Below are 21,740 nucleotides of genomic sequence, written 5' to 3' on the forward strand. Positions count from 1 at the left end.
TGAATTCCTTATTGCCAAATTCAGACTTATTGAAGAAAGTAGGGAAAACCACTAGACCATTCAGGTATGACCTAAATCAAATCCCTTATGGCTATACAGTGGAAGTGAGAAATAGATTTAAGGGACTAGATATGATAGATAGCATGCCTGATGAACTATGGGAAGAGGTTCATGACATTGTACAGGAGACAGGGATCAAGATCATCCCCATGGCAAAGAAATGCAAAAAAGCAAAATGGCTGTCTGGGGAGGCCTTACAAATAGCTGTGAAAAGAAGAGAAGCGAAAAGCAAAGGAGAAAAGGAAAGATATAAGCATCTGAATTCACAGTTCCAAAGAATAGCAAGGAGAGATAAGGACGTCTTCCTCAGCGATCAGTGCTAAGAAGTAGAGGAAAACAACAGAATGGGAAAGACTAGAGATCCCTTCAAGAAAATTAGAGATATCAAGGGAACATTTCATGCAAAGATGGGCTTGATAAAGGACAGAAACGGTATGGACCTAACAAAAGCAGAAAATATTGAGAAGAGGTGGCAAGAATGCAAAGAACTATACAAAAAAGATCTTCATGACCCAGATAATCACAATGGTGTGATCATTCACCTAGAGCCAGACATCCTGGAATGTAAAGTCAAGTGGGCCTTAGAAAGCATCACTAGGAACAAAGCTAGTGGAGGTGATGGAATTCCAGTTGAGCTATTTCAAATTATGAAAGATGATGCTGTGAAAGTGCTGCACTCAATATGCCAGCAAATTTGGAAAACTCAGCAGTGGCCACAGGACTGGAAAAGGTCAGTTTTCATTCCAATCCCAAAGAAAGGCAATACCAAAGAATGCTCAAACTACTGCACAATTGCACTCATCTCACACGCTAGTGAAGTAATGCTCAAAATTCTCCAAGCCAGGCTTCAGCAATATGTGAACTGTGAACTTCCAGATGTTCAAGCTGGTTTTAGAAAAGGCAGAAGAACCAGAGATCAAATTGCCAACATCTGCTGGATCATTGAAAAAGCAAGAGAGTTCCAGAAAAACATCTATTTCTGCTTTATTGACTACATCAAAGCTTTTGACTGTGTGGATCACAATAAACTGTGGAAAATTCTGAAAGACATGGGAATACCAGACCACCTGACCTGCCTCTTGAGAAACCTGTATGCAGGTCAGGAAGCAACAGTTAGAACTGGACATGGAACAACAAACCGGTTCCAAATAGCAAAAGAAGGACATCAAGGCTGTATATTGTCACCCTGCTTATTTAACTTCTATGCAGAGTACATCATGAGAAATGCTGGGCTGGAAGAAGCATAAGCTGGAATCAAGATTGCCGAGAGAAATATCAATAACCTCAGATATGCAGATGACACCACCCTTATGGCAGAAAGTGAAGAGGAACTTAAAAGCCTCTTGATGAAAGTGAAAGTGGACAGTGAAAAAGTTGGCTTAAAGCTCAACATTCTGAAAACGAAGATCATGGCATGTGGTCCCATCACTTCACGGGAAATAGATGGGGAAACGGTGGAAACAGTGTCAGACTTTATTTTTTGGGGCTCCAAAATCACTGCAGATGGTGAGTGCAGCCATGAAATTAAAAACGCTTACTCCTTGGAGGGAAAGTTATGACCAACTTAGATAGCATATTCAAAAGCAGAGACATTACTTTGCCAACAAAGGTCCATCTAATCAAGGCTATGGTTTTTCTAGTGGTCATGTATAGATGTGAGAGTTGGACTATGAAGAAAGCTGAGTGCTGAAGAATTGATGCTTTTGAACTGTGGTGTTGGAGAAGACTCTTGAGAGTCCCTTGGACTGCAAGGAGATCTAACCAGTCTATCCTAAGGGAGATCAGTCCTGGGTGTTCATTGGAAGGACTGATGCTAAAGCTGAAACTCCAATAGTTTGGCTACCTCATGCGAAGAATTAACTCATGCGAAAAGACTCTGATGCTGGGAGGGATTGGGGGCAGGAGGAGAAGGGAACGACAGAGGATGAGATGGCTGGATGGCATCACGAACTCGATGGACATGAGTTTGAGTAAACTCTGGGAGTTGGTGATGGACCGGGAGGCCTGGCGTGCTGCGATTCATGGGGTCGCAAAGAGTCGGACACGACTGAGCGACTGAACTGAACTGTTTTATGCTCATGGGTTTGTTCTGACAAATGTGTTTTCTCACTGCCCCAGCATATCTTCACCCTCTTTAATTCACACACCACCTTCACTCCTGAGAAATGCCCTCGACAGCAGTGAAAAGAAAGGGAACATACTGCAGTTTCGATTGTTGTGGGACTCAGGTTTTCTCTCAGCACTGCATATACACTTGGCGACATGGGAAGAAGGTCTGACGGAGAATGTGGCTCTGTAGAATCACTTCGGCTTGAAGAGGTAACAGAGTAAATATTGAAGAGGATTAAACATAATAGCTTGTGGTGACTTACTATGTTAGCAACTGTTAGGGCCCAGGGGAAGCCACCCCAAAATGTGCCTCAGTGGCATATTGGTTATTTTGAATTAAATGATTTAAGTTACTTTAAAAAGATGCAAAGCAGGAGGGACACTCAGACCCTTGTCTCTGCCTCCTGGAAAGCAGGAACTAAGTCTCTTCTGTGAGAGGAGCCCTCCCAGTTCTGGAGGTAGAAGAACATCCTTTTTGCTAGAGATAGGGGATTCATTTGGGCCTAAGAAGCCTGTACAAGCCTGGACCTTGTTACTTCTTTAATTTAATATCCCAGACCCAAACTCTGTTTAGATTCTTTACTACTTGAGCACCCAAAGCGTAAGTATCTTTTTCCTGTCAATTCCTCCCAAAGTTATTGATTTTTTGGTGTGCAAAAAGTATAAAAGCTGCCTGTTTTGGCCACTTCTTAAGTCCCATTTCTATGAGAATTCTATGAACATCAATTAAAATGTTTTCCTTTTTCCTGTTAATCTGCCTTGTATCAATTTTATTATTAGTCCAGTCACAAAAACTTGAGGGGGTAATTTCTACCTCCCCAAAAGAACCATTTTAGGGTTTCTTTTATTGTGACACTGAGACTATTGAATTTCAAATAATTCATCATTTGAAAACAGAGCTCTCAGCCCACTGTGGAATAAATGGCATATGAACTGAACTGAAAGGGCAACATTAGAATTCCTTCATGATGGGCTGTGGTATATCCTAAAGACTTATGGGTCAAAGAAAATGGGACATTGAGCATTAAAATGCTTTATTCTAATTTAGATGTATGCTGTTTTATCCTTAAGTTTCCAGCTTTTTTGATAAGTTTAATAATAATTATCTTATATGTGGCTAAGATTACTTACATTGTTGAGATGGGGATAAAAACAGAAGGGACATAACCTTTGTCTCCCTTTTCTGTTGGTCTTGAAACTGGAAAAGAAAAGCATGTTGGGGGAAAATATTATTATTGATAAAATTATAAATCTGCAAAAGGTTCAGTAATGCTAAAAGGAAGAGAGATAATATAATTGTTTAGTGATTCACATTTTTCAGTTGAATAGATGAAACGACATTTCACATGAGCACAAAATGTGCAAGAAGAGAAAAACAAATCTCTTGGCAGGCCTGATCTAACTTTAAATAAGTGAGCAAAATTGGGAATCAACTATATTACCTGTTCTCCATGTAGTATTTAAGTTTAATTATAAGGATAGATATATTCATGGATTGGGGATTTATAGCAATGCAGTTCTTTTCATTAAAACTGACTCCAATTATAATATTATAATGACACAAAGTTCTGAAGCACAGACTTCAGTGTTAAAAGTACAATATTACTGCATTGTAGTAGCAGTAATATTGTGTGCAATCCTCACCCTCAAATTTCTCTGGTTTACTCTATTTTTCCAGTTGTAAGGACCAACTGTAATTTTTCAAGTGTAATCTGTTGCATTGACATTTATTATTTCATTTGATCAGATATAGAAACAATTAAAAGCCTCAAGGTTTTTGTGGCTGTTGTCTTTTGCTAGTTTCAGAAGGGGATGAAGGAGGGTGGCAGCAAGTCACTGCCGTGAGTGACAACTGTACCATATTCCTCAAGATGATGCTCATATATTAAGTTGCTATGGATGACTGTTTTAATGTCTTTTATATACTTCTGGGCTTCCCTGGTGGCTCAGACAGTAAAGAAACTGCCTGCAATGCAGGAGACCTGGGTTTGTAACTTGGGTCTGGAAGATCCCCTGGTGAAGGAAATGGCTACCTACTCCAGTACTCTTGCCTGGAAAATTCCACGGACAGAGGAGCCTAGCGGGCTACAGTCCACGTGGTCACAAAGAGTCAGACGTGACTGAGTGACTGACACGTTCACACATTCACGTATATACTTCATTTAAAGAAACAGAATGGTAAACATATTACAATTCGCTATTTCATGAATGTTCTTTTCACGTACTCAACAAATATCTACCAAATGCCTATTTTGTCCAGGTATCCTTTTCAGCCCTTTACATACAACCAGGAAAGGCAGGCATGTCAAGACTTGTTATTGATAGGCTGGAAGGTGGGGATGAAGCATAAAGACTACCTTGTCCCCTCCCTGGCAAAGGAACAACAGTCTCTGAGTTGTGAGACTACAGTAAGTAAAAAATACAAAGCTCATCAACTCTGAGCTTCTTTTGTAAGAAAGGAAAACAGCCTTGACTGACTTTTAACAGCTTTCTAACCATTACTTCTTCTTTCTTTTCTCCTCCCCAGGCATAGAGGTGAAATTGATGCCACTCCTACTTTAGAAGGGAGGAAAAGGAAACTATCGGTGGCTGAGAAGCTCCCATAGCCATGGTGAAGTCTAGCTACTGATTACTAACCACTCTGCTAGCTGGACAATCCCTGCTGTTCTTTTCAGGAACTGCTCACACACTACTTCATTTCTAAGGTTTCATCTTATAATGATCAAAGTCAACATAAAGAGAGGAACTTCATTTACTTTACTCCAATCTGAGATTGTTTTCCAAAATCTTAAGAAGAAAAAGCAAATGGAAAGAACCTAACCTTCACATGGCTGGGAGCTGTAGTGTTTACCGAAGGCTTTGTCTTTGGGAATATCAGGATAGAGGTACTTCAGAGGGTTTTCGGGAATGTTTTCAGCCATAATAACCTTGTAGTCTCGAAGGATGTCAGCAAACGGCAGAGCGGACAGCCGGCCTTTGTTGTAGGGTTCCACGGAATGGAATCTCACTTCTCCTGGAAAAAGAGAAAACAGAGGTAATATTCAGGATCCTGCAAGCACTCTTTGTGGCCATTTTTCCAGCCTACATTCTCTTCATGTCACTGGTTATAAAACAAGGCCAGCCCTTCTCTACATCTGAAGAGTACAGATGGCCACATGATAGAGAACACCCACATAGGCTGTGAGAAAGTCATGCTACATTCTTCTGGAACAACCATAACAATTAATATTCAAACCCACTGAACACATGAGAAATAGAACAACAGGCCACAGACTTCTGAAGATGGAAAGACCAATAACCAAACTCAATGCTAATTTCACATTAATAAATAATAGTGAGCATGTACCGTTTTCAGAATGGTCCACCCAGGTGAAAGTTATTCCTCCAAGGTGGCTTTCACTGAATCTTAACAAAAAGGTCCCAGGCATTTTATCCTTTAGTAAGAGTCGTTCCTTTTCTTTGCTAACAAAGCCCATGATGTACCTAAAAATAGAACATGGCACAGTTTCATCTGATCAAAGAATATAATTTGTTGCATTCACAAAGAACAGACCTGAATTTATTTTGATATAATCAAAAGTCAATAATGTCTAAAATACTCTTATACAGATTAAATATCAATATGTGATGAAGAATGTAAGAAACTGCAACTATTTTCCATTCTATGACACTAAATATGCTTACAAAGGAAAGAAAAGGAAAAGTGACTACTGTAAACAAAGAAGCTATGAACAGTGGAGTGCATGCATCTTTTCAGGTTAGAGTTTTTGTCTTCTCTGAATATAAGCCCAGGAGTGGGAATGTTAGATCACAAGGAAGCTCTATTTTTATTTTTTAAAGAAATCTCTACTATGTACAACAGTCAAGATATGAAAGCAACATAAGTGACCATCAACAGACAACTGGCTCAAGAAGATGTAGTATAATATATATATATATATATATCATATATATATATAAAACATATATATGATATATATATATGATGCAATCTTAGCAATTTAAAAATGAAATACTGCCATTTGCAGCAACATGGATGGATCTAGAGAATATCATACTAAGTGAAGTAAATCAAACACAAATATTATATGATATCACATATGTGCAATCTAAAAAATAATATAAATGAATTTATTTACAAAACAGAAACAGACTCACAGATATAGAAAACAAACTTATGGTTACCAAAGGGGCAAGTGGGGTGAGGGGATGGATAAATTAGGATTTATGTTGGAATTAACATAGACACACTACTGTATATGAAAGAAATAACCAACAAAGACCTATTGTATAGCACATGGAACTATATGCAATATTTTGTAATAACATATAAGGGAAAATGATCTAAAAAGGAACATATATGTACAACTGAATCATTGTGCTATACACCTGAAACTAACAAGATGTAAATCAACTACTCTTCAATTTTTAAAAAACTGACAGTATAAAAATAAGAAATGAATGAATTCATAATGAAAAATATAATCTTCCATATTGTTCCATGGAACTTACCCATCAATCCAAAGGGGAAGAATGTGTTTCTTAATTAGGTCTAAAATTGCTTCAAGCCAGGTCCAAAAGGTAAATGATTTACCAGGCAAGTGTTCCTATTGGAATAAACAAACATGTTAGGACAATAATTGTGTCAACAGTAATCTTGGTATTGATAGTTCAAGTTACTTTTTCCAGTGAAATATTTATTTTAAATGAGAAAACACTTTAGAGGTTCTTCTTAAAATAACCTTATCAAGAAAACCCTCAAAATCTCAAATTATGATAATGGAGGCTTAAAAAAGAACACTAAAAAAAAAATGTAAATGATACTATCCTTTCCCCATCTGTACCTTGCAGAACTTGGCCCAGGTGAGATGACCATCAGTGTAGCTAGACTGGACTAAAATGAAAGAAAAGAGTGAGATTGAGATTTTTATTAAACAGTTAGACTCTTCAATTTGGTGCTCAATTTGAATTGTCCTCCCCCAAGGATTTCCTAAGCACCTGCTACGGGTTTGCAGTGTATTTAATGCTAGAAACAGTAAAAATAAAATGTCATGAAAATTTTTATCCAGGAAAGAAACTCTTCGATGGAGGAGCTAAAGATAGCCTTAGGAAGTGGGTTGGTGTCTAGAACCAGGCCTCCATGAATGGATAGGATATAAATTGTCAAAGAAGGAAGAGGCTGCTCCAGTAGCAAAAATAATGTAGGTTGAGGCATCGTGGATATGAACAAGGCTTATATATGAGACCGTAAGAGCAGCCTAATGTTGGTAAATAAACATTATAAAATAAATCTGTGAAAGCCAGATTGCCAAGAGTCTTGAATATTATCAAGAAAAGAATGAACTAGAGATCCATTTAGCAATAAGGAACCACTACTGACTTCCGACCCAGGGCAATTAAAAAAGAATTTCTGTCTAAAATTGAAGGAAATTATAACAATAATTTGATGAAGATCTGAAAAAATATGGCTGCTATTTATACTATATATTTAAAAGCTTTATTCACTCATTAACAAATATTTATTGAATGCCTACTAGTGTGGTTTATGAATTAAATAGGATCAAAAACAATATTTACATTAAGTAAATTTTGTAATATTCCCAATTTATTTAAACATCAAGTGCTCAGATAGTAGATCCAAGGGCAACCCAGCATTCCTTTTAAGTCAAGTTTATCCAAATCACACACAACTCGCTGCTGCTAATCAAATAGATCTTTGGCTGTACTTCAATTAGAAATGTATACAAATTCAATTTTAACTATTTTCTTGGTGCTAAATGTGTTCACCCTAGGTTTGTCAAAAATTTTTCTAAAATTCTTTTAGAAAAAACTTACACTGTAGTCACTATATGGAGTACCAATAACTACTTTGCAAACTTTAGACATAGTCGTCAAAACTGAAATTTTCCTGCTATGAAGAATTAACTATGACCAGGCACTTCCCTGGTGGCTCAGATGGTAAAGAATCTGCCTGCAATGCAGGAGACCCAGGGTTCCATCCCTGGGTTGGGAAGATCTCCTGGAGAAGGAAGTGGCTACCCACTCCAGTATTCTTGCCTAGAAAAATCCATAAATAGAGGATACAGTCCATGGGATCCCAGAGTCAGACATGACTCAGTGACTACCACTTTCACTTTCACTTTGGGTAGATTTTTAAATTTCAAATAAATTTCCTGACCCTGGGATCAGCTGTTTTCCAGTTGGTTAATAACCACTGTAATATTAATACGAAAGATCAAGGCACCATTAAGGCTTCACAGTACATTCAGTGGAAATGGCATAAGAATATCTTAGAGACTGGAGTGCCAAGTAGAAAGGAAGGTACTTTAGAACTGGACAGTCCTGGCCTGCATCTTGTTTTTACTACGTAATACCTGTGGCAAGTCATTTAACCTCCGAACTTAGGTATCTTCATGTAGAATGGATATAATATAAACAATAGAATAATGAGTTATCCTCAATATTCTGCCTTAAGGAATTTCTGTGAGAAGGAAAATGTAGCATTTAGCCCTATATCCAGCAATATAGTAGGCACTCAATAAATTGTGATGAGCATTATTATTATTAATAGTAATATCACCCTCATTCTTTAAAACTCTTGAGTACCAGAAACAGGGGCAAGTCCTCCATATATGCCAGCTCTTACCTGTTAGCTTCTCGGCCAGCATGTTGAGCTGATCTGAATTCAGGCCACGACCAACATATGATGAAAACTGCCAGCTCATCACTTCCAGGAGTTGACTCAAAGTGGCAGACGGAGGATTATTAAAGAAAACCAAGTTCTGAAACAGAGTTGTATTGATGATTGTATGTATTAATCACACTGAATGTGATTAATTGCAGCTCAATATATAAGGTTCCTGATTCAAACTTTTCAGGTTAACCTAAGTTAACAATACAAATCTATTGTCTCATCTCTGTTGTGCTTTTAAATTAAGACTGATTTTGTCTTTTTCTAAAGAGTTCCTGGTTCTTTGAGTCTAATGTAATATATGGTTCTATCTTATCCCTAAAGGAAATCATTGGGCAGCTCTTTAACTTTCCCTGGACTATAGACTATCAATCAACTCATACAAGTACTTAACACTGTCCAACAAATAACTAAACAGATACTCTCTTCTGAAATAATATTAATCTTTTAAAAAATATTTATTTTTGGCTGTGCTGGGTCTTCATTGCAGCACGTGGGCTCTTAGTTGCTGCAAGTAGTCTTTCTCTAGGTGTGAACAGGGGCTGCTCTCTAGTTGTGGCACACAGGCTTCAGCAGTTGTGGTTCACAGGCTCAGTTGCCTCAAAGCATATGAGATCTTAGTTCCCAGACCAGGGATCAATCCTGTGTCCCCGGCATTGGCAGGTGGATTCTTAACCATTGGACCACTGGACGAGGGAAGTCCCCTGAAATAATATCAATCTTAAACCAAACTTGTATCATGATATTTAAGTGGTTTATCATGGGTTGCTGCTGCTAAGTCACTTCAGCCGTGTCCGACTCTGTGCGACCCCATAGACGGCAGCCCACCAGGCTCCCCTGTCCCTGGGATCCTCCAGGCAAGAATACTGGAGTGGGCTGCCATTTCCTTCTCCAATGCATGAAAGTGAAAAGTGAAAGTGAAGTCACTCAGTCGTGTCCGACTCCTAGTGATCCCATGGACTGCAGCCTACCGGGCTCCTCCGTCCATGGGATTTTTTCAGGCAAGAGTACTGGAGTGGGCTGCCATTGCCTTCTGGTTTAATACAAGTTATATCTTGATCAGAAGAAGCATCCAAAGCACAAAAATAGTTAAGTCCCAGGCTAAGGAAGGGAATCCTATAATATGAATTCATAGTTAACTTGGGACTCCTGTTTTAGGATTCTCTTTTGTAATATTGTTCTAGACAAGAGGATCTTTTGTATGATTAACTGCAAAAGATCAACTGTGTATAACAGCAACTGGGTCAACAATGGCAGAACAGAAGACTTCACCTCAGATTACTGGAAAGGAGAAGGTGAGAAAGCCAAGAAAGATATTTTAAGGAAGAAGGTGGGGGAGGAATTAAGAAATCCTTCGCAATATGGGGAGGCGGCCTTTGGCAGACATGAACCAAGCTGGGCAGCAAGAAAAGAAACCAATTCAAGAGACTTCAGAAGGTGGGAATAAAAGAAGACATGGCATTCTGTAAGAAGGAGTGAGAGACAGGAGAGGGAAGAGTAGAGAGAAAGAATTTCCTTGAACATGATGATTATATCTGGACAAATGACCAAAATGCATAGAACATAATTAAGATCTAGGTGCTTAGGTTTTGAAGCGGAATAGTTAAGAGAAGCCAGAGTTAGCTGTTATGCTGAACTCTGTAAGCTGGCTGTGCATTTACATGTTAGGAGCTGTATATGAAATACATCTCCAGGTTCCTCATCTAAAACTAGAGCAGAATCTGAGATGCTAAAGCAGACATCTTTGGTGGCTTTCTCATAGAAGAAGGATGCTGAAGAAAGCTAAGGGTGGTGGCACTGCACTCTGAGGCTAGTCCATCTCCTTCTTATATCCTGGAATTGGATGAAACATTCTAAATGTGTAGTTTCTAATGGAGACATTAAATCTCAGAAGTGTTGGCTGTTATTGACTTTACAGACCAGGTAACTTTTCAGAAATATTCTAGAAATAACTTTGGGAGAAATATCAATAAACTCAGATATGCAGATGACACCACCCTTATGGCAGAAAGCGAAGAAGAACTAAAGCACCTCTTGATGAAAGTGAAAGAGGACAGTGAAAAAATTGGCTTAAAACTCCACATTCAGAAAATGATTTTAAAGTCATGGCATCTGGTCCCATCACTTCATGGCAAATAGATGGGGAAACAATGGAAACAGTGTCAGACTTTATTTTTGGGGCTCCAAAAATCACTGCAAATTAAAAGCACTTGCTCCTTGGAAGAAAAGCTATGACCAACCTAGACAACATATTAAAAAGCAGAGACGTTACTTTGCCAACAAAGGTCCATCTAGTCAAAGCTAAGGTTTTTCCAGTAGTCATGAACAGATGTGAGAGTTCAACCATAAAGAAAGCTGAGCACCAAAGAATTGATACTTTTGAACTATAATATTGGAGAAGACTCTTGAGAATCTCTTGGACGGCAAGGAGATCCAACCAGTCCATCCTAAAGGAAATCAGTCCTGAATATTCATTAGAAGAACTGATGCTGAAACTGAAACTCCACTACTTTGGCCACCTGATGCGAAGAACTGACTCACTGGAAAACACCCTGATGCTGGGAAAGATTGAAGGCAGGAGGAGAAGGGGATGACAGAGGATGAGATAGTTGAAAGGCATCACCGACTCAATGGACATGAGTTAGTTTGAGTGAGCTCTGGCAGTTGGTGATGTAGAAGCCTGGTGTACTATGGTCCACAGGGTTGGGAAGAGTCGGACTGAGTGACGAACTTTTCTAAAGAGTTCTGTTCTTCTCACTGCAGGCTGAGAGGAAGCAAGGCACAGGACACTCTGCACAGCCTTCCTCTCTGCAGTTAATCTGACTCAGATGCAGGGCACCAGAGGATGAGAAGTTACAAGGCTGAGGCATTTTCTATGCTGTTTTCTTATTAAGCACATTAGACAAAAGGGAGGGAATGCTTGGAGCTGACTCATTATGACTATTCCTACTGCTAGGACCTGAGGTAGACAAATTCTTCCCTTTGGAAGGCACATTTACTTTGCATCAAGAAGAAATAGTTATTTACATCTGACCTATTTTCTCTAGACCTTGGTGGTTTCCAGGACAACACACTGGGGTTTTGTTAAGAGAGAATGGAGGGAAATCCTGACTCATCTTTTTTGCCACGCCCTGCCTTGGTGGTCTTAATAGAAGCTCTTGTAAGAAGTGCTTCTACTCTCTACTTCCTTTGAAACTTGAGACCAATTTTTCATCCATATCTTAAATAACCACCAGATGGCATTAGAAGCCAATTTGAGCCTAGAATGGATTTAAATCTATAATCAACTTGAAAATCTGCAGTGTTGTTAGGTGAGATTGGTGAAAATGCTAGTCACTTATTTGAAACCAATTCTCGACCTTTGTGGAAGAGCCAGTGTGGAGAGGGTGTGGCCAGAAGTAGTTGAGGAGGTAAACACAGCAGTCAGACCTCAAATTTTTGAGAAGGGATTCTCCAGAGTCCAGTGAACAGAGCAACTGGATGTCCCTAGAACCCTCTGTGATGCACAGAGTTGGGAACTGACCAGACCTCAGAAATAAAGAACATCTGTATGTCACTTCTGCTAGCCAGAACTCTCTCATGGTCCAAGTATATCAGAACATGTTATTTTAAATATGACACAAGGGAGGAATCACACAACTGAATATATTGGAGTTTTGAAATAAACAACCCACAAAGATATGCCAAAATTTATACACACACATATACACATACCTTTTGGGGCACATGGGTTTTGTTGACCATAAAACAAACCAAATGGAATTAAAGGGGGAGAAACAAGAATAGGGTCTCTACCTGGGAATCGTTGGTTGACACATTGTACCAAATGATGGCTGCCCAAGCATTAGGTAACTGACTGACGTTGGAAATCATCACCACAGGTAATGAGCAGGTCTGGGTTTTTTTTGAAAGAAAGGCACAGTTATTACAGGTAGTAGCATCTTACATTGATTTTATACTTGGGTCTTTCCCCTAAAGGGCCGTCTCAAGTCAACCCCACTCCTCCAATCCTGGTGTCTACACTGCTTTGGTATTAAAATGATTCATGAAGGCAATGGAACCATCTGAGCATACATGAGTCAAAGTACAGGGAGCAAAGAAGCAATAAAAATAGGGATCCTTTCAGAGTGCTTGGTCAGTCGGCTCCAATATCTTCCCTGATATTATGTAGATATTTTTAACTTTCTTGTATCATGTACTGCCTAAAATATAACTAACTAGAGCTTGTATTGACTTAGCAACTTTCTTAATAAGTTACATCAAAGAATCTAATTTAAAATTTATCTCTGGAATGGATTAATATATTCAAATTATGATCTAACAGCTCATTAATGTCAGTATCAGATATGGGGGTTTTAGAGGGAGAGGTGCATGACCTTGGAATACAAAACACTATGGGAGATAGAGCCGCTGCCTCTATTGTCATAGCACTCAGCTTAGTGCTGTTGGTGCTAACGTTTTCAACCTTATGGAACAAACAGGCTTCACAGATTCATCTGGGAAACTAATCAACGTACATTAGTTCCTTCGCATTAACAGAAGTTATATTGTTTGTAGACAGTGAAATGCCCACTTGAGGAACTCAACAGCTCATGGAAGCAGACATTTAGGGAAAAGGGATGAAGGAACCTCTGGAAAATTTTATAAATATGTTCACATTCATTAAGATAAAAGAGTGAAGGCAGAATGCTAAGATAATCTGTTCTACAAATAGGACCATATTCAGGTGGATGAAGTTGTGTTTATCCATTCACGCACTCATTCATTCATTTGCTCAACAAATGTTGAGCATCTGTTATATGTCAGCACAGTGCCGGGCACTGGTAATGGAAGGATAAAGGTGTGATATCCTGCCTTCAAGGAGCTCATTGTTAATTATGTTCAATTTAATTCCCCATTTCTTGATAACTTCTTTGAATTCAATGGTGATTGTTGTCAGAGAATCAAAGCAATGTGCTATTAATGTTCCTATCATTGGTCTTTGCTCATCACCCTATAAATACCTTTCTTCTGAGGCAATTTTATGTACAAATTAAAATTTTGAAATCGTACATGACATGGTTCAAGTATATTTATTTCTCTTTAAGCTTTCCACTGAGTATCTGCGACTCTGGGAATCCCAGAAAACAAACAAGTATACAGTCTCAGCAACAAATTATTCAATATGTATTGAATTATAATGACTGAGGTTTTATCATTTATATATATATATAATTTAAAAATTATTTTTTGGCCATACCACATAGCTTGTGAGATCTTAGTTCGCTGACCAGGAAACAAACCTGGGCCCTTGGCAATAAGAGTGTAGAGTCCTAAACACTGGACAATCAGGGAATTCCCTTATCATTTATACTTAATCAGAATAATATATGTTGACTAATGAGTGAATATTTCACATATTGGTTTCCTAAATTACAACAAAAATAATGAATAAGGAATGTACTAAAACCTAGAAAATATTGAGTTTTCATCTTCAAATACTGACCAATTCCTGAAAATGTTATTAGTAAATACTAAATGTTCCTTGAAACACCTACCTCCAAATCTATGGTCAGTCCATAGAGGCAGATCTGTGTCTCAAATGTTATGGAATGAAGCTCCTCAGTAACCATGTGACAGCCCTAAGGGGGAAAGAAATAAATTGTTATCTTACAAATGCATACGAGTGTGTGCCAAGTGACTCTCTGCCACTCTATGTACGGACTGTAGCCTGCCAGGCTCCTCTGTCTATGGGAATTCTCTAGGCAAGAATACTGGAGAGGGTTGCCATGTCCTCCTCCAGGGGATCTTCCCCACCCAGGGATTGAACCTGTGTCTCTTATGTCTCCTGCATTGACAGGTAGGTTCTTTACCACTAGTGCCAACTGGGAAGCCTTCTACAAATGTGTATAGTTGTTACCTATTATTAGATGTGCTTTTATAAAAACTAACAACTTTTTAAAGTATAAAGTATAAAATACCCTCAAACATCTTCTGTTATGGAACATTCCTTATTTTAAAAAGTTAAAGGATATACAGAGTTTGAGAAATCTTCCTTTACACAAATGAATGATATTGTTTCCAAAACAATTTCTAGCTTCAACAATTCCAGCATATTTTCATCAGTTGAAATCCAGATAAGTTGCTCTTTATTTTTACTTTTAGAAATTTGTCCTTTTGACTTATCAACTATTAACAAAAGAAAGCCAGATGTGTGTAGCTATAACAAAAACAAGTCAGTATCATAATGGATTTTTTAAAAGCAATATCAAACAGGGTTAAACATGGTTAAGTGGGAAAAATACGTACTTTCCTCAGCTTCTTCCAGAAACTTCAATAAAGTAACAACTGGGGTTTTGTTTACTTTCCAATAAAATAAAACTGTAGCCTAGGTCTGGGAGTGAAAGCTAGGGGAGTCTGGAGTGAGGGTGGCAGTTAGGGGCTGTGTGTTTCAGAACCAGGGGTGGAAGCACTGAGCCCCCAGAAGCTGGAGAGTGAGGGCTGAACAGGAGGGGTAGTTACTAGCCTCAGCCTAGGCAATGAGGTTCCCAACTTCCCTGACCCTGTGGGTTTTGGTTAGTTAATACATCCAGTGCTTGCATTACTATGATTATAAAAAAAAATGTTAACAGCTGAACCATGTAACAGTATGATTGTATTTCCATTCTTATATTATTTTTAGTTTTTCCTGGACTTATTAGTTGCCTCAGACGTTTTACTTAATCAGTTTGTTTTATCTACCTGTTACTAATGTAACCCCAAATACTGAATATATTAAATAAACTAAATGCTATACAATAATATTGTAAAAAATGGGTAAAATTCATGTGTATGAAGAGCTGGTATATAAGAGCTATAGATTAATTAAAAATAGATAACCATCAAGGACCTACTGTACAGAACAGGGAACTCTGCTCAATATTACATAACAACCTAAACAGGAAAAGAATTTGAAAAAGAATAGATACATGTATATGTATAACTGAGTCATTTTGCTGTACACCTGAAACTAACACACAACACTCAGGGATCGAATCCAGGTCCCCTGTACTGCAGGCAGATGCTTTCACCATCTGAGCCAGCAGGGAAGCCCCTAATCAATCATACTGCAGTATAGAATAAAAAGTTTTTAAAAAAGAGAGCCACGGCTTAATCTTTTTCTAGGAATAATTCAGAAGTATCTAAAATAAAAATATTAAGAAATATCAGTATGATCTTCACATAATATTTAGAACTCAAAAAGTGATCACCTCTGAGGAGTGGGTTTGGAGTGGGAAGGAGTGGGACAAAAATTGCTGTTTTTCCCAGGATGAAATCTGACAGAAACTTGCTGTATGCCAGAACCAGCAGTACTGTCATCATCTAAGAGCTTGTTAGAAAAACAGCTTCTCTGGCCTCTTTCCAGGCCCACTGAACCAGATTCTGCATTTTAACAAGAACCCCAGGTGGAATTTATGAGGCAATTATTCTCAATATGATGTATCCACATTATGTTTAGTCTCAAAAGGGATGTAGAAAAATTGGAGATGATATAGAAAGCTTAAACGATTTAAAAAATAAGTCCTGTGGGAACATATGAGCAGAAGTGGAATTATCTAGATTAGAAAAGTCAGGGTGGGGTTGTGGGTGGCTGAGTCAGCTCTGAAAGGGAGCTCTTGCTACTGAATATGGTTAATAACAAGCTGGAGTCCTTTTGTGTTAAATTTTAAAAAAAGTTCTAATATGATGATATGAATGACAACTACAAGAGGAAGATTTTATTGATAATGCTGCTGCTGCTGCTAAGTCGCTTCAGTCATGTGCAATCCCATAGACGGCAGCCCATCAGACTTCCCCGTCCCTGGGATTCTCCAGGCAAGAACACTGGAGGGGGTTGCCATTTCCTTCTCCAATGCATGAAAGTGGAAAGTGAAAGTGAAGTCGTTCAGTCGTGTCCAACTCTTAGCAACCCCATGGACTGCAGCCTACCAGGAGGGATGTTAAAATAGGATTTGTTACTGAGAAAAACTCCTCTTTCCCTTGGGCCAGAGCATTGTGGTACCTTCCAGTGCCCGGAGGTGGTTAGATTGACTCAGTGAGACTGCTTCTTACAGATTAGTAGAAAGTTATGTTACTGAAAGTTCTTTTGAAAATTCTCTTAGACCACCCCTAAAATTACTCCAGACTCACCAAACAACCAGCCCCCTCCCCCAATTTACTCATTATGTAGAACTAAATTGTTCTTCCTTTGATTGACCATGAGATGAAATGGTCATCTTTAGGCACCAAGTTGAATAGAAACCACATTTTTTTTAAAACAACAGAAAATCTCACTGCCCTCTGGGAGGAGGTGTTTACACTACGCAAAGTGAGACAACAGAAGAATCCACAAGCCCATGGTCACTAACGGGTGCCACTCAGATTCTCACTGAGTTCAGTGGTGGAAAGGATACAAGCCTGTGTTTGTACATTTGAACAGAACATTTGAGAGGCCTGCGGCAAGCACACAGAGGGGGACCACATACCATATGTCTAAATATTTAGCCTTTATAAATCAAGTTAACAAATGTTAAAATATGGGCTAGTCTCCTGCCTCAACAGCTAAGCTTTCACATGACCTAATTGGCCAGGTTTTAACTCCTCAAAGTCCTGCTGAAATATGCTGGCCTGGGGAGAGCATGACCTTCTGGGACCACTCCCATCCTTCTTTCTTCTTCCTCTGTGGGGGGCTGACCTGACGAGTGTGGCCCTGAGGCCTCTCCTCATGCCTGGCACTGACGGTTTCAACTGTGCTTGAGAGAGCAGACCTGGGGAAAAGGCCTTGTACAGCCCTGAAAGTGGGCTTGAGGTCTTCTGGGCTGGGAATCCTGAAGCCCTGGGCTCTAGTGAGCACATGGCCTTGACTACCCAGACATCTCTCTCTCTGGGGAGGGCCACAGTGGGAGCACTGCCGAAGGGAGGCTTTGGATTTCTTATCCCTCCTTCATTCTAATCTCTGCAGTTTAATTTGTGTAATTAAATGTGTGTGTGTGTGTGTGTGTGTGTGTGTGTGTGTATAATAACAATTCATCATGGATATAATTCCCTCACACCTTTGGGTTATGGCACTTGTGTGCTCACTAGTCCAAGTGGCAAGAGTCTCTCAAAGTGTGAGAAATCAGGGCTCTGCAGAGCAGTGACACACAGGGTTGTCCATTAACTTTGGAACAAGACTCTGTACTTTAAATATTACTTTGTTAAACTGTAATGTGGATGGTGAGAGGTTTACATAGGGATTCAAACTAATTTCCAGTGTTTGCTTTAAACTTTTGATGCAACTGTGAGGTACATTTAGAATGCAGTTCAACAAAGAAGCTGACATCAGCTTCAACATGTCTATCAACAATATACGGGACTGGAGGAAAGCAGCTCTGACAGAAGACAGTGTCATTAGCTTTCCAAGCTTGCATGGCCACCAGTCATAGTCTTTATTATTTTATCAGTGCAGTCCAAGCTAGAGACACTATTCAATCTCACATTCCCAGGGTCCATTCCTTACAGACTGAAAATATCATAGATAAGATGTACCATTAATGTTTGTATTAAAAGCCATTTCAACCATCTGAGATGATTATAGATTTAAAATATCCATAGTTATGATATTTATATTAATGACATTGATGATATAACTGGATTGACTGTATGGCACTTTTAAAGAAAAGTACTCACTGGATAATCTACTAAGAAAGTGAAAAACTGGCTAAACAACCTGACCAGGGCTCCACCTAGGAAAATATATGGAACCTAATGAAAGGCAGGTATAGATGTCACCATATTCTTTTTGTTACCTCTGTGCATGCATGCTAAGTCACTTCAATCATGTCCAACTCTTTGCAACCCTATGGACTATAGCCAGCCAAGCTCCTCTGTCCATAGGATTCTCCAGGCAAGAATGCTGGAGTGGGTTACCATGGCCTTTTCCAGGGGATCTTCCTGACTCAGGGATTGAACCCATGTCTCTTATGTCTCCTGCATTGGCAGGCAGGTTCTTTACCACTGCACCACCTGGGAAGTCCCCAATAGAGTAGGACATTGTTGTTTATCTTGCTCATCTCTTAACAAGCCATAATCTATGATAATGTTGCACATGGAAAACTATGTGGAATAGAGAACAACTGCAATAATCCATTCGCTTAATGAGTATTTGCTGAGTCCCTATCATACGTTAGACCCTGGCCTAGATCCTGGGAAACAATAATAAGAGGGGGAAAAATGGTACAGTCATATGAGAGAGAGATCTTAATCACAGAATCATAGGAAATAAATGTAAAGCAACAACTAATTCTCAATCCATAAAATAAAGGGGATGTATGGAAGATATTGCCCCCCAAAAAATCTATGTTTCTAGTGTTATTTGTGCACCAGTCTTTGTCTTTAAAAAGCATTGCAACTACTTAAATTAGTTCAGAAGGCAATCGACTTCCTGTGAAAATGCTTGAGCCAGTTGGAGTATGAGTGGTGGATCTGTGTTTGAGAACACTGAACCTTGAAAGAACATCTGTTTGGCTATTTTGTTAAATGAAACTCAAGTCAGCCAGGCTTTACTAATAGCTTCTTTGTGCTTCATGACTTTCCACCACATAAACAAAATTACCTAACACCTCAGTCTGTTGCTAAAACTGTCATTTATCAGTTAAAGCCTACTGACAGAACAAACTCAAGAGACTGCAATTTCAGCCTCCCTGTTCAAATAGTTTCTGCCATTTCAACAATCACTCTCAAGCCAGATCTTAGGACCTCCAGGAAAGGCTGCTTCCTGGGAATGTTTATTTTATAGAGATAGACTGAAGCTTTCACCAAGTTTGGCAACTTGCAGATGATGGATTCTTATCTTCAGCATGATTATTGCAAGGAAAAAACAAAGGTGGGAGAAAGAAGCAGTAATTGAAAACCTTGAATTTGTGACAGCATGTCAACAGATTCCTCATTCCAAAGCAAATCTTTTAAATTAAATACATTTTGAAAAATTACCTGATTCTCTGCTGCACTTCTGAGGATTATAGAATCTCTGTCAAAGGAGTTTCAGACATTGTGTAGTCTAATGGTTCTAAAATCTTTTTTTTAACCCTGGAACATGTTCTTAGAAGTAAATTTCCCACCTGGACCCCTATCTGTAAAATACTTAAAATAGGGCTGATTGATTGAAATAGGGGTGGAAAGTCCAGAGCTCCACCGCTCACCAAACCAAAACCAAAGAGGGGACTTCGCTGGTCTTCCTAGCCTTCTAGGGACAGCATGGGTCTAGAGTAACTTCCTTCTTTCACCCAGTGCTCCTGACAGGAGCCCCTGCGCATCCCGAAGTTCACTTCTTCCCAGATAATCTCAGAGTCAAACGCCAGGGGGCGCTGAAGTTCTAAAGAGGTTTGGATTGGCAGGCTTGAGGAAACTGTCACGGCATGTTCTCAATCATTTAATGAGTATTCAATCTAACCTCTCTAAAGTAGGAGAGGAGGACCAAAGTTGGGGAAGTTGTAGGGCAGCAGGCATTGGGAGTAGACATGCAAGCCTATAAAAGGGGTGTACATAGTGGTCTGAGGTTTCATGGACCTGGACCCAGAAGAGGAACATGCTCAGTGGCCGTTAAAGGGTATGTTTCCAGCAGAGCACCTGGCAGGTGGGCAGAGAAGGGATGTTACGGATTCGTAGTTTATCCTAAGCCAGGAACCACCTTTAGAGTCATTTCTGCACCTGTTACAGAGAGGGCAGCCTGGAGGGCTGATCAAGAAGCCCATGGCAGACAGCTGCACAGCACATTGCAGTTGACTCTCACACACTTCATCTTGTTTGGTCCTCACAACTACCCTATGAAGTGCAGATGAACATGAAACCATTTTATAGTTAAGGAAGTTGGGAGTTAGTGAGGTAAAGAGCTGGTGTAAGGTCAGCTGCCTGTAAGAGGCAGAGCCATCGGCAGTGCTATTTCCACTACTGTACCAATGTGCACAGGAGATACAGGAGCAGCGAGAGTTTTCTTGGGAAGCATGATTTTAAATTCTTCTAAACTTTGTAAGGATTCTGGTGTGAGGCAGCTACATGATTTCTGAGCAGGTGGGTAAAGTGAGGAAAACAGTAGCTTAAACGGAGGAAAGAATGAGATGCTCTCCACAAACCTGCAGAGATCTTTCTTATAGGAATCCCAGCAAATGTGTGTGTGTGATGAGATAAAGGGGTCAAAGCAGACTGACAACCATCAAGGCCTCTGTGTGTGTGTGTGATGAAATAGGTCAAAGCGGAGTGACAACCATCATGGCCTCTGTGTGTGTGTGTGTGTGTGTGTGTGTGTGTGTGTGATGATATAAAGAGGTCAAAGCAGAGTGACAACCATCATGGCCTCTATGTATGTGTGTGTGTGTGATAAGAGGTCAAAGTGGAGTGACAACCATCATGGCCTCTGTGCATGTGTGTGGGTATGTGTGTGTGGGTGTATGAGTGAGTGTGATGAACTAAAGAGGTCAAAGCGAATGTCAACCATCACAGCCTCTCCCAGGGAAGGTTTTGTGACTCCAGAGGCAGCGTGGCACAGTGGCCAAAAGTATGGACCCAGGAGCCAGATTGCTGAGGTTTGAGTCTAAGCCTGAGCACTCAGTGCCTCAGTTTCCCTGGCCAAAATAAGAATGACACTAAATCATGTAGCTACCTCACACCAGAATCCTTACAAAGTTTAGAAGAATTTAAAATCATGCTTCCCAAGAAAACTCTTACTGCTCCTGTATCTCCTGTGCACATTGGTACAGTAATAGAAATAGCACTGCCGACGGTCTCTACCTCCTGGCACTGTTGAGACAGTTACATCAGTCAATGCCAGTGAAGCTATTAGTGCGATACAGAGTAAATGCCACACAAGGATTTGTCAAGTAAGTTCTTATCAGGCTGTGAACTCCTG

General features: G+C 39.5%; 1 protein-coding gene across 6 annotated transcripts in view; it reads right to left on the reverse strand.

Annotated features, from left to right (window-relative positions):
- STAT4 (signal transducer and activator of transcription 4) overlaps positions 1-21,740 on the reverse strand; it is a 104,592-nt gene that overhangs the window by 1,880 nt on the left and 80,972 nt on the right. For 5 of the 6 annotated variants that reach the window (XM_012140801.4, XM_042244003.1, XM_042244002.1 and 2 more), the window contains 9 exons: positions 14,398-14,481; positions 12,656-12,754; positions 8,816-8,951; positions 7,014-7,063; positions 6,682-6,776; positions 5,516-5,652; positions 4,991-5,182; positions 3,301-3,367; positions 2,262-2,370 (listed from right to left, as the gene is read on the reverse strand). In XM_012140801.4, coding sequence (XP_011996191.1) covers positions 2,262-2,370; positions 3,301-3,367; positions 4,991-5,182; positions 5,516-5,652; positions 6,682-6,776; positions 7,014-7,063; positions 8,816-8,951; positions 12,656-12,754; positions 14,398-14,481 — 969 coding nt within the window. The remainder of the gene's footprint in view (positions 1-2,261; positions 2,371-3,300; positions 3,368-4,990; positions 5,183-5,515; positions 5,653-6,681; positions 6,777-7,013; positions 7,064-8,815; positions 8,952-12,655; positions 12,755-14,397; positions 14,482-21,740) is intronic. The other variant, XM_042244004.1, reaches the window with a different exon arrangement.

Source organism: Ovis aries, chromosome 2, assembly GCF_016772045.2.
Source record: "Ovis aries strain OAR_USU_Benz2616 breed Rambouillet chromosome 2, ARS-UI_Ramb_v3.0, whole genome shotgun sequence".
Classification (NCBI taxonomy): Eukaryota; Metazoa; Chordata; class Mammalia; order Artiodactyla; family Bovidae; genus Ovis; species Ovis aries.